Raw genomic sequence first — 20,303 nt, forward strand, 5'->3', positions numbered from 1 at the left:
TATTAATAAAAGCAATAGTAGCATAAAATAGATTTTTTAAGAAATCAAGATTATCAGTGTCATAGAAGGTGCAGATTACTAGAATTTCAGATATGTAAACGTGGTGAATAACATTTTAACAACTGATGTGGTTTCTAACAGAAAATGAGGATAGCAAAATTTAAACAGGAGAGATAGCTGGCCTAGAGATATAAATTGGAAAGGTATTAGCATGCAGAAAGGTATTGAACCACAAGAATAGATGAAAGAATTCAGTTAAAGTAAGTCTAAGGAGAAGAGAAGAGAGATGTTGGGGTGATCAGACCCAACACCAGGTCGTGGGGGCAATGAAGTCCGGCAGAGTCAAAGGAATGAGAAAAGACAGTTTGAGAGAGAAAGTGGGTCCAGGGGGCCAATGCTAAGTATGGAGGCTGCAAAGGCCCCAAGCTCTGGAAGCCCAGACTATTTATTGATGATCAAACAAAGAAACAGCAGGTGAGAATGTAGGAGTCAAAAGGGCAAGCACATGATCTACAGCTGTGATGGTTTAGGATTTCCTTTGAGGCGTATGGAACATGTTCTGCTACTTGCGATAATGGAGAGCAGGTTCTTTTAACTCAAAATACAATCCATCCTGGGAGAGCAAGGAGCAAGGAGACAGCAAGTCTAGACACATTCCAGAGCCATGAGCCCTGGATTCTATTCAAGCCACGAGGGGTTTTATGCCCTGAGCTTAGATTATGGTGTGTCAGGGTAGCCTTCCACCCTTTAGCACAGAACTTGGTGTTCCAAAGACCACGAGGGGTTTTAGACCCTGGGTCCTGGATGTGTTCCAAGACTCTTACATTATGTCAGACATGCAAGGCCTGCCTGAACTTCTCTCCCAACACTCAGCTTTTCCCAACATGTCCCCCTTTTCTTTTTCATAAAACCACCACAGCTATCATTGCTTGTTCTTGATGGTGGCTTTCTCTTCAGAAGCGGCTTCCTCTTCAGAGGTGGTTTCCGCATCTGCAGACTAAAAGGAGACAGCACAAGCACACAACCATCAGAACAAAATTCACAAATGTAGAGCCTCCAATAGCCTTCAACTATAAATCTTTTGGATAAGATAGGAGTTTTTTTAAGGATCTCAGTTACAATATAAATAGATGGTGATGTCTCCCATGGTCTATTTAGAGACACAGTGATCCAAACTGCTTCCCTGGCTTTAATTATCAAGATAATTTGACTTTTATCAAAGGTTGAATTATTGCAAGTAAACAAGTGACATTTGGGGCACGTAATAAAGCATGTATTTATATCAAGAGTAACATTTCCTATTGCTAGCACAACTTTGAATCCAAAAGTTCCCGTTGGAGAGAAAAGAAAGAGCACTTTTATCCTTACCTCCTTCCCCTCTATTCCTTTTGTATTTGTCCTCTCAGAGTTTGATTGAACTTTGAGCCATAGCTAATTTCCATAATTCAAAATGTTCCTGTCTGTCCCTGCAAATCTCTGCTACTCTTTGCTAGTCTCTACTTTTGTACCTCTTCTTACTTAGCTCTACTTACTTATATCTGTCTACTTACTTATATCTCTCTAATTATCTCCATCTCTATTTATCTCTATCTCTATTTATCTCTACATCTCCTTGGAAACATTTTTTATGACTCTGGGTAGAGCTAAAAAATCCACCCTTTAAGCTTCAGCAAGATACAAAGCAGGGACCCCGGACCCCGCACCAGATTGAAGGGAACAGGAAGTCCTCTCCCCTCCCCAAAGTAGGAAAACCAGAGTTTGACCCTTGAAAATTTCCACTCCACATCAGTGTCATCCTCAATTTCCTGGAATGAATTGTTGATAATGGCAATTAACATATTTAGCAAAACAATGACCACTGTGACATTATAGACTCCATAAAGAACATAACCAATGTTTTCAATGAATTTGTGGTTATAGTTTATGACCACTGATTTCACTTCAGAAAGTCCAAATATAGCCCAGAATAGTGTCTTAAAACTCTCTTGAACTGTTGTGAAGGCTTCATTTTGTTTTGCACCAATGTAGTAGGAGTACAGGTTGAACATTCCAATCACAAAGGCCACAAACACCATAATGAATATGACCATGAACATGAAGATGTCTTTGACTGCTCCTCCAAGCGACATCTGCAGAGGTCCAAAGCTTTCATTGGCTGGAAAATATAAGCTATCCCAGAGAAAATCAAAACCACAGCAACTGCACAAAGACCTTCAGACACCATCCGAGGATCAGAGGGGTCCCACTCCCTCCTGGCCAAATCGTAGTATTTCCCATTATCTCCCAATGTTACTTTTGTCAAGTCCTTCAAAGTATCTTATGCATCAGTGACGCTCTGGGCTTTGGAAGCATGCCAGAATGCCCTGAATCTTGCAATGAATGATACTGAGAAAATTGCTAACATACCAAAATCAAGCATATTCCACAACTCAAACAAATATTCCTTGGGGCCTTGAGTCCAAATTTCTTTACACTCAGCCCATATCATGCCTCTGTGCTCATTAAATCTGTTTTTCTCTAGCAGAGGCAGGTTAACCATGGAACTGAAGCTTCAAGATGACTTTACTTGCCCAAGCTCCTTCTAAGTCCTCACTTTGCCTTCTTTTTCTCTAAAAGGGGCCCTCTGAATAAACAAGCCTCAGATTCCACTGAGTCTTACCCCATGCCTCACCCTCTTCATAATAAATGCCTTAAGAAATTCAAGTAAGCAGAATGTTTGCTTTCACTTTGTCCCATTGTTATCCTGGTTCTTCCGAGCACTCAGCTTTCCCACCAAGCTTCTTTCAGTCGTCTTCGGGTGTCCTTTGACAATGCATCCTCCACTTTTACACATTCTAGCATTCCTTCACCAGGGTCTTTGTCATCCCACATTGGGCAGCCAGGAATGTTGGGGTGATCGGACCCAACACCAGGTTGTAGGGGCAACGAAGTCTGGCAGAGTCAAAGGAATGAGAAAACACAGTTTGAGAGAGAAAGTTGGTCCAGGGACCAATGCTAAGTATGGAGGCTGTGAAGGCCCCAAGCTCTGGAAGCCCAGACTATTTATTGGTGATCAAACAAAGAAACAGGGGTTGAGAATGTGGGAGTCAAAAGGGCAAGTACATGATCTACAGCTGTGACGGTTTAGGATTTCCTTTGAGGCATATGGAACATGTTCTGCTACTTGAGATAACAGAGAGCAGGTTCTTTTAACTCAAGATACAATTGATCCTGGGAGAGCAAGGAGCAAGGAGACAGCAAGTCTAGACACATTCCAGAGCCACGAGCCCTGGATTCTATTCAAACCACGAGGGGTTTTATGCCCTGGGCTTAGACTATGGTGTGTCAGGGTAGCCTTCCACCCTTTAGCACAGAGCTTGGTGTTCCAAAGACCATGAGGGGTTTTAGACCCTGTACTCCAGACATGTTCCAAGACTCTTTTACATTATGTCAGACATGCAAGCCCTGCCTCAGCTTCTCCCAACACTCAGCTTTTCCCAACAGAGAGATGAGGATGGAACCCCAGAGAATATTAATATTAAGGAATTTTCAAAGAACTAGTGAATGAGGCTGAGAAGGAGTAGTAGAGGCAGGAAGAAGCAGAGAGGACAACTACCAGAGTGTAGATCACAAAGGAGGCAAGCCTGACATCACTTTTATGTCTCTTCCAACCTCAAATTATGGGAAGTTACAAAAAGAAATAAATCTTAAAAAAAATTGAAACTGGCAACTGACCTATGAATTAAAGATTTTAAAAAAACATTTCCCATTCTGTAGGTTGCCTGCTCACTCTGATGGTAGTTTCTTTTGCTGTGCAGAAGCTCTTTAGTTTGATGAGATCCCATTTGTCAATCTACTCATCTGACAAAGGGCTAATATCCAGAACCTACAAAGAACTCAAACAAATTTACAAGAAAAAAACAAACAACCCCATCCAAAAGTGGGCAAAGGATATGAACAGACATTTCTCAAAAGAAGACATTCATACAGCCAACAGACACATGAAAAAATGCTCATCATCACTGGCCATCAGAGAAATGCAAATCAAAACCACAATGAGATACCATCTCACACCAGTTAGAATGGCGATCATTCAAAAGTCAGGAAACAACAGGTGCTGGAGAGGATGTGGAGAAATAGGAACACTTTTACACTGTTGGTGGGATTGTAAACTAGTTCAACCATTATGGAAAACAGTATGGCGATTCCTCAAGGATCTAGAACTAGATGTACCATATGACCCAGCCATCCCATTACTGGGTATATACCCAAAGGATTATAAATTATGCTGCTATAAGGACACATGCACACGTATGTTTATTGCAGCACTATTCACAATAGCAAAGACTTGGAATCAACCCAAATGTCCATCAGTGACAGATTGGATTAAGGAAATGTGGCACATATACACCATGGAATACTATGCAGCCATAAAAAAGGATGAGTTTGTGTCCTTTGTAGGGACATGGATGCAGCTGGAAACCATCATTCTTAGCAAACTATCACAAGAACAGAAAACCAAACACCGCATGTTCTCACTCGTAGGTGGGAACTGAACAATGAGATCACTTGGACTCGGGAAGGGGAACATCACACACCAGGGCCTATCATGGGGAGGGGGGAGGGGGGAGGGGGGAGGGATTGCATTGGGAGTTATACCTGATGTAAATGACGAGTTGATGGGTGCAGCACACCAACATGGCACAAGTATACATATGTAGCAAACCTGCACGTTGTGCACATGTACCCTACAACTTGAAGTTTAATAATAATAAATAAATTTAAAAACAAAAAACAAAAAAAAAACATTTCCACTGATTTAAGTATTGATGGGGATGGATTGGGAAGTAAGATGGCTGCCAAGATTCCTGTTCAGTGGTACACTTACCCTTTATAATCACCTCCCCTTGAGTGAGGTGGGACCTGTGAAGAGGATGGGTCTTACTTCCACAATGCCATTAAATTGTTTTTGATAAAATATTTTTGGGGATGATAGTTGTCTATTTTTTAATTTTTATGGATATACAATAAATAGTTATAGTATTTATGGGATACATGTAATATTTTGATACAAGCATACAATGTGTAGGGGTCAAATCAGGGTAATTGGGATAGCTATCACTTTAAACACTTATCATTTCTTAGGGTTAGAAACATTATAATTCCATGCTTCTAGTTATTTTGAAATACCCAATAAATTATTGTTATCTACATTGCCCTATTCTGCTACCAAACATGAGATCTTATTCCTTCTGTCTGTATTTTTGTACCCACTAACCAACCTCTCCCCTCCTACACCCAATTACTCTTCCCAGTCTCCGGTAACCATCATTCTACTCTCTGCATCCATGAGATCAACATTTTTAGCTATCACATATGAGTGAGAACATGCAATATTTGTCTTTCTGTGCCTGGCAACAATTAAGTCTATTGTCAATTAATGTTACATCTGATTTACACAAATGGGTAAACAATTTTTATAGAGAAAAAATCTTGAGATATAGTATACAATTATCCTGACTTATAATATACCAAGAATAACAAGTGAAAAGATTCAGTAAGTCTGGAGTAGGGTGTAGAGAGCTATACCGCTATAACACTTTATAAGTAAGTCTTATGTGCATCCCCAATTGAGAACTACTAGACTAGAAATACTACATTAAAATTAAAAGAGCAAGGCTTCACCCAAGTAAAATTTAAAATAATTACTAATATATTACTGATAATACAGTAGTTGCCTGAAATCATCAGCTCATTAGACAGGCAAAGCACTGCCAGGATTCATAAGCATAGGAAAACCTGACACATTATTTCTTAGAGTTTTTATCAGTGTTATTCCTGAGGGTTAAAATATATTGTGGACAGTGAAAATATTGACAAATACCAGGAGTTCACCATAAAACATACAATTTCTGATAAATTCATATTAATAAAATTTTACCTATACAATGTTAGCACAGAGATGGCTAAATTACTCTTTTGATTTGACAACTTTTCCCATGCAACTCATCAAACAAATCTAGTTAATTTCCAGCATCTCTCTTTTTATAAAGTAAAAGAAACAATATTTGTAATTTTCCAGGGGCTATCTGGGGAATCTCAAAGATAGTTTTAGGTATAAAAGATGGCCTGAACGTTTTGTGGGCTTTTTTCCCTATATTTAGGATCCCATTTTTAGAAAGTTAAAATTTTTTTAAATGTCAGAGGAAATTTGGACAGTTGGTTAAGATAGAATCATAGGTGTCTTAGAAACAATACTTGGTTGTCTGTTTCATCACAGCAACACTAAAATGTATGTAAAAAATAAACATGGATGGTAACAAAATTGAGAACCTTAGCTCTTTCAAAAGTAAGACTGAGGGCAGAGCAGGATGGCCATAGAAGTCTCCAAAGGTCATCCTCGCAGCAGAAACACCACATTTGACAACTATCCATACACAGACAAAGAACCTTCATAAGAAGAAAAAATCAGGTGAGCAATCACAGTACCTGGTTTTAAACTTCCTATCACTGAAAGAGACACTAAATAGAGTAGAAAAGACAGTCTTAAGTTGCCTAAATTACCCCTCCGTTCTCCCCCTGCAGCAGTCTTACAGCACGGAGAAGAGAATCTGTGCATTTGGGGGATGGAGGGTGCAGTGACTGTGGGGCTTTGCATTAGAAATCAGTGATGCCAACACCAGGCAGGACTCAGCCAATGTCCACAGAGGGAGCATTTAGGCCAGCCATAGCCAGAGGGGAATCATCCATCCCAGGGGTCGGGACTTGAGTTTTGACAGGCCTCCCCACCATGGGCTACTGTGCTCTGGGGTTCTATATAAAGTTGAAAGGTGTCTAGGCCACTAGTCCTAGTGCTGTGCTAGGTTTGGAGCCAGTGGAATTGGAGGGCACTCAACCTAGTGAGACACAGGCCAGGGTGGCTAAGGGAGTGCTTGCATCATTGCTCCCCCAACCCCAGGCAGCACAGCTTACAGCTCTTAAAGAAATCCCTTCTTTATGCTTGAGGAGAGGAGGGATAAGAGTAAAGAGGACTTTGTTTTGAAACTTTGATACCAGCTCAGCCATGGTAGGAAAAGACACCAGTCAGAGTCGTGAGTGCCCCACTAGGGGGCCAAGCTCCCAGATGACATTTCTAGGTATATCCTGGGCTGGGAGGGAGTTCACCATCTTGAAGAAGAAACCAGTCCTGCCAGGATTCATTGCCTGCTGACTAAAGAGCCCTTCAGCTCTGAATGATCAGCAGTGGTAACCAGGTAGTACATGCTGTGGACCTTGGGTGAGACTCCGAGACATGTTGGTTTCAGGTGTGACCTAGCACATTCACAGTTCTGGTGACTACAAGGAGAGACTCCTTCTGCTTGAGAAAAGTATGAACTCAGTCACAGTGGGGAAGAGCACCAAGCAGGCTCTTGGGGTCCCCAGTTCCAGGCCTTGGCTCTTTTATGGAATTTCTGGATAAACTCTGTGCCAAAGGAGGGTCCACTTCCCTGAAGGATGAGTCACAGGCCTGGCAGCATTCACCACAATATGACAGAATAGCCCTTGGGCCTTAAGTGAACATTGGCAGTACCCTGGAAGTACTCCCTGTGGGCCTGAGGTGGCGGTGCACACAGGGAAACATTCCTCTGCCTGGGGTAAGGGTAGGACAGAGTGGAAAGGACTTTGTCTTGTAGTTTCAGTGCCAGGTTAGCTGCAGTAATAATAGAGCACCAGGTAGATTTCTAAAGTTTCCAGCTCCAGGCTGGCTCCAAGATGGCATCTCTGAACCCACCTAAGACTCGAGGGAACTTACTGTCACTCCAAAGAGAAGAACACAATTCTGGCTGCTCCACCATCTGCTGACTGTAGCGCCCTAGGGCCTTAAATGAACATAGGTGGTAGCAAGGTAGTGGTTTCACAGCACCTTGGATGAGACCCAGTTCTGTATTGGCTTCAGGTCTAACTCAGTGCAGTCCCACTGGTAGTGGCTACAGCGGTGCTTGTGTCACACCTCCCCCAGCTCTATGCAGCCCAGCACAGAAAGAAAGGCTTTATTTGTGTGAGAGAGGTAAGGAAAAAGAACAAGAGTCTCTGTCTTGTAATTTACAGAATTCTTCTATATCTTATCCAAGACCACAAAGCTGGTACCTCTATGAGTCTGCAAGAACCACAGCGTTACTGGGCTTGGGGTGACCCCTAATGCAGATATGGCTGCAGTGACCAATAACTTAGATCACAATACCCAAATCCCTTTGAATATCTGAAAAGCTTTCCCAAGAGGTATGAGTACAAACAAGCCCAGACTGAGAAGACTGCAATAAATACCTAACTCTTCAATGCCCAGTCACTGACAAACATTCAAAACATCAAGAACATACAAGAAAACATGACCTCACCAAATAAATTAAATAAGCCACCAGGGGCCAGTTCCGAAGAAACAGATATGTGACCTTTTAGATAGAATTTAAAATATCTGTTTTGAGGAAGCTCAAAGAAATTCAAGATAACATGGAGAAGGAATTCAGAATCCTGTAAGATAAATGTAATAAAGATATTAAATTATTTAAAATAATCAAGCAGGAATTCTGGAGTTAAAAATGCAATTGACATACTGAAGAATGCATCAGAGTCTCTAGCAGAATTGATCAAGCAGAAGAAAGAGTTAAAAAAATACACAGATAGGCTATTCAAAAATAGGCTATTCAAAAATACACAAAAAAACAAAAGAAAAAAGAATAAAGAATGCAGCACAACTACAAGATCTAGAAAGTAGCCTCAAAAGTGAAAATCTAAGAGTTATTAGCCTTAAATAGAAAGTAAAGAGAGAGATAGAGGTAGAAAGTTTATTCAAATAACAACTTCCCCGAACTAGAGAAAGATGTCAATATCCAAGTATGAGAAGGTTATAGAATGCCAAGAAGATTTAACCTCAAGAAAAGACTATCTCAAGGCATTTAATAATCAAACTCTTAAAGATCAAGGATAAAGAAAAGATCCTAAAAGCAGGAAGAGAAGAGAAACAAATAACATACAACAGAGCTCCAAAACACCTGGCAGTAGACTTTTCAGTGGAAACCTTTCAGGTCAGGAGAGAGTGGCATGACATACTTAAAGTGCTGAAGGAAAAACACTTTTATCCTAGAATACTATATCCAGTGAAAGTAGTCTTTAAACATCAGGAGAGATAAAGACCTCCAGACAAACAAAAGCTGAGGGATTTCATCAACACAAGACCTGTACTATAAGAAATGCTAAAGAGATTTATTTAATCTGAATGAAAAAGATGTTAACGAGCAATAAGAAATCATCTGAAGGTACAAAACTCACTAGTAATAGTATACAGAAAAACATAAAATATTATAACACTGTAATTGTGGTGGGTATACTACTCATATCTTAAGTAGAAAGGTGAAGAAAAATGAACCAACTAAAATAATAACTACAACAAATTCAAGAAATAGAGATATAAATAGAATAAGATATAAATAGAAACAACAAAAAGGTAAAAAGCAGAAAGATGAAATATAAGTTTAGAATTGTATTAGTTTTCTTCTTGCTTATTTGTTACTTTGTTTATGCAATCAGTGTGAAGTTATCATCTGTTAAAATAAAGAGTTACAGATATTATTTCCAAGCCTCATGGTAACCTCAAATCTAAGATCATACAACAGATACACGAAAAATAAAAAGCAAGAAATTAAAACATACCACCAGAGAAAATCACCTTCACCAAAAGGAAGGCAGGAAGGAAGGAAAGAGGAAAGAGAAGACCATAAGACAACCAGAAAACAAATAACAAAATGGCCAGAAGTCCTTATTTATCAATAATACATTAAATGTAAATGGACTAAACTCTCCAATCAAACAACATGAAGTAGCTAAATAAATTTAGAAAACAAGACCCAGTGATCTGTTACCAACAATCAACACATGTAACCTGTAAAAACACACAAGACTGAAAATAAAGGGATGGAAAAAGATGTTCTATGCCAGTGGAAACCAAAAAAGAGCAGGAATAGCTATACTTATATTAGAAAAACAGAGTTTAAGACAAAATCTCTAAAAAGAGACAAAGAAGACCATTACATAACGATAAAGGGATTAATTCAGCAAGAGGATGTAACAATTATAAACATTTATGCCCCCAACACCGGAGCACTCACATATATAAAACAAATGTTATTAGAGCTAAAGAGAGAGAGAGACCCCAAAAAATTAATAACTGAAGACTTCAACACCCTACTTTCAGCATTGAGCAAATCATTCAGACAGAAAATGAACAAAGAAACATGAGGTTTAATCTGCATTATAGACCAAATGATCCTAATAGATATTATAGAACATTTCATCCAGTGGCTGCAGAATACACACTCTTCTCCTCAACACATGGATCATTCTCAAGGATAGACCATATGTGAGGCCAGAAAACAAATATTTAAACATTCTTTAAAATTGAAATAATATCAAATATTTTCTCTGACCCTAATGGAATAAAACTACAAATTAATAAGAATAATTTTGGAAACTATACAAACACATGGAAAATAAACAATATATTCCTGAGTGACCAGTGAGTCACTGAAAAGATTAAGAAGGAAATTGAAAATTTTCTTGAAACAAATGATAATGGAAACACAAAGTACCAAAACCTATGGAATAGGATATAATGAAAGCAAAACTAAGAGGAGAGTGTACAGCTATAAGTACCAACATCAAAAAAGAAGAAAAACTTCAAATAAACAACTTAACGATGCTTCTTAAAGAAATAGAAAAACAAGAGTAAACCAAACCCAAAGTTAGTAGAGGAAAAGAAATAATAAAGGTCAAGGCAAAAATAATATGAAATTAAAGAAAACAATACAAAAGATTAGTGGAGTGAAAAGATAGTTTTTTGAAAAGGTAAATAAATTTGGCAAACCTCTAGCCAGACTAAGAAAAAAAGAGAGAAGACCAAAATTTTTAAAAATTAGACATAAAAAGGGAGACATTACCATTAGATATCACAGAAATTTGAAAGCTCATTAGAGGCTCCTAAGAACAACTATATACCAATAAATTGGAAAACCTAGAAGAAATGGATAAACTCTTAGACACATACAGCCTACCGAGATTGAACCATGAAGAAATCCAAAACCTGAATGGACCAATAACAAGTAACAACATCAAAGCCTTAACAAAAATTTTCCCAGCAAAGAAAAAGTCCAGGATGGCTTCACTGCTGAATATTACCAAACATTTAAATAAGAAGTAATATCAACCCTACTCAAACTATTCTGAAAAATAGAAGTGAAGGGAATACCTCCAAACTCATCATATGAGGCCAGTATTAACTTCATACTGAAACCAGACAAAAATACGTGAAACAAAGAACACTACAGGCCAATATCTTTGGTAAACATTGATGCAAAATTCCTCAACAAAATACTAACAAACTGAATTCAACAACACACTAAAAAGATCATTCATCATGGCCAACTGAGATTTATGCCAGGGATGCATGGATGGTTCAGCGTATGCTAGTTAATCAATGTGATACATCATAACAACAGAATGAAGAATGAAAGAATATGATCCTTTTAACTGATGCTGAAACAGTATTTGATAAAATTCAACATCACTTCATGATAAAAACCCTCAAAAAACTGGGGATAGAAGGAACATATCTCAACATGATAAAAGCCATATATGACAGATCCACAGCTAGTATCATAATAGGAAAAACTAAAAGCCTTTCCTCTAAGATCTGCAACATGACAAGGATGCCTACTTGTCATCACTGTTATTCAACATAGTGCTGAAAGTGCTAGCTAGAGCCATTGGACAAGAGAAAGAAATAAAAGACATCCAAATTGGAAAGAAAGAAGTCAAATTACCCTTGTTTGCAGATAATATGATCTCATATTTGGAAAAACCTAAAGACTCCACCAAAAAACTATTAGAACTGATAAATTCTGTAAAGTTGCAGGATACAAAATTAAAATACAAAAATCAGTAATATTTTTATATGCCAACAGCAAACAATCTGAAAAAGAAATCAAGAAAGTAATCCCATCTAAAATAGCTACTAAAAAAATTAAATACCCAGGAAGTAACTTAACCCAAAAAGTGAAAGATGTTTACAGTGAAAACTAAAATTTTGATGAAAGAAATTGAAGAAGACATTAAAAAATTGAAAGATATTCCATGTTCATGAATTGGAAAAATCAATATTGTTAAAATGTCTATTCTACTCAAAGCAATCCATGGATTCAATGCAATCCCTATCAAAACACCAATGACATTCTTCACAGAAACAGAAAAAACAATCCTAAAATTCATATGAAATGTTGAAAGACCCAGAAGAGCCAATGTTATGAGCAAAAAGAACAACAGTCTTTGTTTTGGAGGAATCATTACCTGACTTCAAGTTATACTAAAGAGCTACAGTAACCAAAACGGCATGGTATTAGCATAGAAACAGACACATAGATGAATGGAACAGAATAGAGAACTCAAAAACAAATCCATGCATCTACAGTGAACTATTTTTTTGACAAAGTTGCCAAAAACATTCATTGGGTCAAGGACAGTCTCATTAATAAATGGTGCTGGGAAAACTGAATATTCATATGTAGAAGAATGAAACTAGACCACTATCTCCTACCATACACAAAAATCAAGCCAAAATGGATGAAAGACTTAAATCTAAGACCTCAAACTATGAAACTACTGCAAGAAAACTTAGGGGAAACTCCCCAGGACATTGGTCCGGGCAAAGATTTTTTCATTGATAGCCTACAAGCACAGGCAACCAAAGCAAAAATGGACTAATGAAGTTAAAAAGTTTCACATGAAGTTAAAAAGCTTCTGCACAGCAAAGGAAACAATCAACAAAGTGAAGAGACAATCACAGAATGGGTGAAAATATTTGCAAACTATCTGTCTGACAAGGAATTAATAACCAGAATATATAAGGAGCTCAAACAACTCTTTAGGGGAAAAAATCTAATAATCCAATTTAAAGTGGGCTAAAAATCTGAATAGACATTTTTCAAAAGAAGACATACAAATGGCAAACAGGTACATGGAAAGATACTCAATATCATTGATCATCAGAGAAATGCAGATCAAAACTACATTGAAATATCATCTCTCCCCAGTTAAAAAGGTTTATTATCCAAAAGGCAGACAATAGCAAATGCCAGCAAGGATGTGAAGAAACAGTGTACCCTTGTACACTGTTGATAGGAATGTAAATTAGTACAACCACTGAGGAGAACAGTTTAAAGGTTCTTCAAAAAACTAAGAATAGAACTACCGTATGATCCAGCCATCCCACAGCTAGCTATATACCCAAAAGCAAGCAAATCAAAGCAATATCGAAGAGATATCTGCACTCCCATGTTTATTGCAGCTCTATTCACAATAGCCAAGATTTGAAAGCCCTAAGTGTCCATCAACAGATGAATAAAGAAAACATGGTGCATATACACAATGGAGTACTATTCAGTCAAAAAAGAATGAGATCTGTCATTTGCAACAACATGGATGAAGCTGGATGTCTTTATGTTAAGTGAAATAAGCCAGGCACAGAAAGACAAACTTCACACGTTCTCACTTATTTGTGGGAGCTAAAAATTAAAACAATTGAACTCATGGAGGTAGAGAGTAGAATGATGGTTACCACAGCTTGATGGTGTAATGGGGAGATAAGAAATGAGGATGGTTAATGGGTACAAAAAATAGATAGAGTGAATATGATCTAGTATTTCATAGCACAACAGGGTCACTAATAGTCAATAATAATTTAGTTGTACATTTAAAATTAACTAAAGGTATAACTGGATTGTTTGTAGCACAAAGGATAAATGCTTGAGGTGATAGAGACCCCATTTATCCTGATGTGATTGTTACACCTTGTCTGTTTGTATCAAAATATCCCATATATCCCATAAATACATACACCTGCTATGTACCCACAAAAAATAAAAAATAAAAAGGTATAAGACTGACGAACTTTTGTTCTTTGCCTTGCCTCCCCACAAATAATTAAGGATTCAGATAGGAGAAGACTGTTGGGAGGATGAGTCAGAGGACAGAAAACTAAGAACAGTTTGGGGCATAAAGAAGACAGATGACCACAAGGACAAGCAGTCTGGGCAGTGACCCAGCATGACATGGATATGAGGCTGAATAGGATTAGTGAAATGCAAAGTTCCAAATAGAACTCTGGTGTCACGTTCCTCTGGTACAAGAGCCGACTGTGGAATCAGGGTGTCAGATATTTGAGGACCTGGATAGTTGCAGCCAACTCACAGCGTTCTTGAAATAGATCACGGTTGAAAGAGGTTGTGTTATTAATTCTTAATATGTTTATATGAGAAAACTTAATTCACAATTTCCTTAAAAAAATTCTTAGGACCATTTATATCTATTTTAAAATTTTGTCCCAACTTACACCATTTGTTTGTAATAATACATGTTTGTTTATTTTCGTAGCAATTTCTGAGGATTTGTTTGTGTTATTGATCTTTTTTATCTGTTCTGGTTGAATTAAATAAGTAATAGAAGCGAGAAAAATTATTTGTGTTACATGAGTACTCTAAGAGAAGAAAGTATACATCTTTAGGTTATGAAGAAACCCTTTCTAGAGTATCAACCTGATAACCTTAGATAGAAAATGTGATTTTTGGCTCTTAAACTCAGCAAATCAGGCTGCAACTGTACTCTGCCAAAACATCAAGAACAAAATGAAAAAAGAATCATCACTGAATGTTTCCATAGATTGGGATATTCAGCATTATGTGTTTGAAACATCTGCACAAGTAATGGACTTTTTCATCTAGATGTTTTGGCATTATGACATCCTTTGGAATCTTTTCTTCTCCAGGGCTAGTAAGCAAATACACACACACAAACACATAAACACACACGGATGATTCAGGGCTTGATGTGAGAAAGACAGTGGGGGCTGCAATCTCATTTCTTTTATCACTGACTGCTATGATCTGAATGTCTGTGTCCCCACAAAATGCATATGTTGAAATAATCACTCCCAAGGTGATGGTATCAGGAAGTAGGGCCTTTGGTCATGAGATAAAAGCATTCATGAATGTGCTTAGTGCCCTTATAATAGAGGCTCCCAAGAGATCACTCACCCTTCTGCCCTGTAGGACACAGTGAAAGGATGACTATCTAAGAAGCAGACCTTCTTCAGACACCACATACGCTGACACCTTAATCTAGAATAGGACCTCCCAGCCATCATAACTGTGAGAAATAAATTTCTGTTGTTTATAAGCCACCCAGTCTGAAGCATTTTGTTATTGCCACCCATGCTAGAAAAAGCCTACATTGCCACAAACAGTTAAAGCTAATTCTGAAAAAAAAAAGAGGACAGTTGTAGAGAAGGCTTTAATTATTTTAGAGAATACCTAAATAATCCTGAACAGAATTTGGTACAAGTATGGATGGCAAAGGCCTTTCTGAGAAGGCCTCAGATGGAAATGAGGAACATGTTATTGGACAATGGAGGAAAGGTCATCTTTGCTCTAAAGAGGCAAAGGACGTGGCTGAATTGTGTTCATGTCCTAGTGTTTTATGAAAAGTAAAACTTGTGAATGATGAAACTGAATATTTGGATGAGGAAAAGTCTAAGCAAAGTGTTGAGGGTGTGCCTTGTATTCTCTTGACTGTTTGCGGTAAATGTGAGAAAAGAAAAAGGATGTAAAGATAAAATTGTTAAAAGAAAAGTAGAACTTAAAGATCTGGAACATTACCAGACTAATCATACTGAAAAGAATAAAAGAGCTTATTCCAAAGAAAACACAAAGAGTGTAGCCAAATGAACAAGAAGATTAGTCAGTTATCTAAACAGAAGCCAGGACCTGTTGTTCAATTAATAGAAGAATGATCCTGTAGGCAATTCAGAAATCCTCAGGCTGCTCCTCCCATTACAAGCCAAGAGTATAAGAGCCCAGCGTCACTACAGAGACCCTCTGCTGGGGCAATGCCCAGTGGAGCCATGGGTACAGGACTGCCCCTGCAACCCCAGACTGGTAAAACCAATGGGAAGTGATTCCAGCACCAGAGAGCCTCAGGCATGTAACCCAAGACACACAGCTGCTGAGGAGGTGAAGCCACCACTGAGAACTGCATGAGGGCAGGGGCCCAGGCACAGAGCTGCTGCAGGGGTGGGGCTGCCCAAACCCTTGGGGCAGGGCTGCAGCTGGAGTGCACCCAGAAGGTGGAATAACAGCTTCAATGTACCTGGAAGAAAGAGCGTGAGTCCAAGAAGATTATTCTTGAGCCTTAAGGTTTGGAATTTGCTCAAGACTTATCACTCCTTCCTTCTTCCCTATCTGCCCTATTTCTCACTTTTGCAATGGGAATGTCTGTCCTGTGTTTGTCCTACTATTGTATTTTGGAAGTACATAACATGTTTGATTTGATTTCACAGGTTCATGGCTGAAGAAAATTCTGCCTCAGGATCAATCATACCCTGAGGCTGTCTTACCCATATCTGATTTAGATACTATTTAAATGAGACTTTGCACTTTTGACTTTTGAGTTGATACTGGAATGAGTTAGGACTTTTGAGGCTCTGGGGATGGAATGAATGTATTTTGCATATGAGAAGGTCATGTATTTGGTGCAGGGGGACAAGGGGAAAAATGAGAATGCTAGGATCTCAGTGTTTGTGTCTCCCCAAAGTTCATATGTTGATAACCTAGCCCCCAAGGTAATTGTACAAGGAGGTAGGCATTTAGAAAGTATTTAGTTCATGAAAGTGGAGCCCTCATGAATGGGATTAGTGCCCTTATCAAAGAGGCACCAGAGAGATTGCTTGCCCATTTGCCATGTGAGAACACAGTAAAAAGATGCCTTGGAAGTGGACTCTTGCCAAACAATGAATCTGCCAGTGTCTTGATCTTGGACTTCCCAGCCTTCAGGACCGGAAGTAAACTTCTGTTGTTTATAAGCCACCTAGTCTAGGATATTTTGTTATAATACCCCAAAATGACTAAGTCAACCATTAGCTAACTTTTTCAGAAGTTAACCACAAACTAGATAAATCAATACACTTCCATGTTTCTCTAAATTAAAAAAGTAGCCAAATCATCCCATTTCCTCCCCATCCTTTTTTTCACCTTCTTACTTTAATGCTCCCAATGATATGTTGGAGGATAGGAGGAAAAGAGAATTGGGAATACACAAACATTGGAGCATTCCAAATGTAGCATATTTGTCCACAATGGAAGAAGGGAACTTGGTGAGTATGACAGGGAATGTTAGGGCAAAGACCCCAAGGAAGGAAGAACTTAACATGTATACCACTTGAAGATACATTTAATCACTGAATGTAAATCCATTTTAAGGTATCCCATTAGGAATATAGCAGGATTTAAACAAAACAAAACAAAACAAAACAAAAAAAACACAACTATTTTCTTCTTTATGTCTATTCTCTTAGATTGTTTTCAAAAACAAAATTGAACATTCCAAGGCCCCATAGTAAGGAAATAAACGTTATAGCAAAGAGGATAGATAGGGGACCAGCACTGAATAAAGGTTTCAAAAAACACCTGGAAGACTAAAGAGGTTAGAAGCCCAATGACATTTAAATAAGAGGGAGGAAAGAGTAGCAGGTGGGGGCAGCAGCGACAGAGAGTACAGAGAGCTCCTGCCAAACAGAACCACAGGGGCCTGCCTTGGACAGGTGCTGTGACTGCCCGTCAGCAACCTGCATTCCCTTTCATCCCCCTGCCTCCACAGACAAGCAACTGGAGATATAACTGAAAAAGTAGATTGGGGTAAATAACAGGACCTTGAAAGGAGATATTCCATGCATGGGTGAGAAGCGTTTCAAAATGTTTGGTTTTAACGCCTAATGTTCTCACTCGTAAGTGGGAGTTAAACAATGAGAACACATGGACACAGGGAAGGGAACATCACACACCAGGGCCTGTCGGGGGATGGGGACTAGGGGAGGGATAGCATTAGGAGAAATACCTAATGTAGATGACGGGTTGATGGGTGCAGCAAACCACCACGGCACATGTGTGCCTATGTAACAAACCTTCATGTTATGCAAGTGTATCCCAGAACTTAAAGTATAATAAAAAACAAAGAAACAAACAAAAATATTTGGTTGTAAAGAGAAGAAGAGCATACAACTGAACTGGATAAAAATATGTAGCTGAAGGTGAGGTTTTTAAGGTGCGGTGATGATTGCTTTTAAAACAGGATGAACTTGAAGGTGTTCAAATGAAAAGTTGCCCATGGCAGGGAGCTTCCTAATCAGGGTTCCTACTTTCAGATTTTTTCTTCCTCTGATTTGCCTTGGTTAATCTTAGCTATTTTTTTTTTCTAAATTTCAGCTCAAGACACCCCGGACTATCTCTTACAGCTCCCCAGTGTGTGTCCTCATCTTCTATTCTTACACCTCTACTAGTGCCCTTTCCAGTATTTTTAATTTTCTCTTCACATTTCTATTTCTGAAAATGGCAGTGAACTTTAGGCTACATTCAAATACATCCTTCTCTTATATTTTCCTCGAGGGCAAGCACTTGAACATATTTCGTGTTTGTTTTTATTTCACGTTCTTGCCATATAATAGACATTTAGTGAGCGTCTCTTGCTTCTTCCTTTGAAAAGATCTTTTTCTAACGCCATTTGTTGAATAGTCATCCGCTTCCTCACTTCCCACTCATCACACTCTGGCTGCTGCACCCAACATACCACTGAGAATGCTGTTTGGAAGATCTCCCACGGACTCATTATTGCTAACCCAGAGAACATTTCTAAGGCCTGACCCTACTTCAGGTTTCAGCAAGACGACTTTTTAGGCCACCAGCTTCTCTTTGAACATTCTCTTCTCTTGATTTCTGTAACGCTTCATTTTTCTGGCTTTCCTCATACCTCTCAGCTTCTTTTCAGTCCACTTTCCAGGATATTCTCCCTTTTCCTTCCCCTAAATATCAGACTCAGGGCTCCAACCTCACTTTCCTCCTTTTCCTGCCTGCTCTCCCTGGATGTGCTATGCTCATCCACATCCGTATTCTCAAGTCCACCTCTCTCTGTGGCTCAGACCTTCTTCCTTAGCACCAGACCAACAGACACAGCTGCCTCCCAGATACACTTTCATAAACATCACAATCACTATTTAAAGTTAACACACTCTAGATCTCAATTTATTAGAGAAAAATATATGTTTTTTAAGATAAATTTCTACCTTCGTGTCCAGCCTGCACTATAAAATGAGATAAACTTTCATATATAAACAAACCAGGAAAGTAAATACAATAGAAAGTATTTTTCAAATTAAGAATTTGAAGTACATCTAAAAGTAGGTTTTTTTGCAGAAGTGATCTTTCAAGTGTAAATTTTATTAAAATACTTCCATATGACTGTTTAAATAACTTGTCATTTTGCATCATAATCTTATGATTTTGGGGATCACTTCCAAAGAGTCCATCTGAGTTTTTATAATGCATTACTATCTGATATTGGTGAAGATAAATTAAAATTGTCTGCATTTAGGAAAGAATCTTTACATTCTCCATGACTAAAAACTTTAAACAAATCTGGACAAATTAAATTGATTCTTACCATGGATAAGATGACTGCCTGGTTCCCCTCTCTAATGTTAATGATAATTTATAGTAATTTCACTTCCTCAGAGTTGGTGACTAGAAGAAAAACCCTTGTGTCAGAGCAGGGTCCATTGAATTTAGCATATAATAACTTCAATAGAAGGTCATTACAATTAAGTATAATCAGAACAATTTTCCATGGTATAGGAATTGCCAACAGAGATGGGCAGGGATAGAAGAGACAAAGGGTGACCAGACTGTCATTTTCAAAAGAATGAACACAGGTCCCACAAGAGCAGGCATTTTGTGTGTGTGTGTGTTTTTTTAGTGTGTTTCCTGCAAGGCTAAGTAGTGTCTTGCTCACAGTAGGTGCTCAATAATTGTTGAATGAGGCCAGATACAGTGGCTCGTGCCTGTAATCCCAACACTCTGGGAGGCCGAGGCAGGTGGATCACTTGAAGTCAGGAGTTCAAGACCAGCCTGGCCAACATGGTGAAACTCTGTCTGTACTAAAAATACAAAAATTAGCCAGCCATGGTGGTACACACCTGTAATCCTGGCTACTCAGGAGGCTGAAACATGAGAATTGCTGGGAGGCAGAGGTTGCAGTGATCCAATATCGCACCATTGCACTCTAGCCTAGGCAACAGAGAGAGACTCTGTCTAAACAAAGAAACAAAAAAATTGCCGAATCCAACTGTTATTGTTCATATGTTTCAACTGAAAGTTTACAGAGTACTATCTCTTGTATTTTTTCATGCTCTGTGAGGT

At 38.5% G+C, this 20,303-nt stretch overlaps 1 protein-coding gene across 1 annotated transcript; it reads right to left on the minus strand.

Annotated features, from left to right (window-relative positions):
* Positions 1-1,576: 1,576 nt before the first annotated feature.
* LOC103238197 (short transient receptor potential channel 6) lies at positions 1,577-18,717 on the minus strand. Its single transcript, XM_008002969.3, is given in 6 exon segments — positions 1,577-1,636; positions 1,638-2,161; positions 2,164-2,490; positions 5,250-5,261; positions 7,207-7,250; positions 18,539-18,717. Coding segments are annotated over 6 exon segments (1,146 nt in total).
* Between the last annotated feature and the right edge of the window lie 1,586 nt (positions 18,718-20,303).

The sequence above is a fragment of the Chlorocebus sabaeus genome, chromosome 11, assembly GCF_047675955.1.
Source record: "Chlorocebus sabaeus isolate Y175 chromosome 11, mChlSab1.0.hap1, whole genome shotgun sequence".
In the NCBI taxonomy this organism is placed as follows: Eukaryota; Metazoa; Chordata; class Mammalia; order Primates; family Cercopithecidae; genus Chlorocebus; species Chlorocebus sabaeus.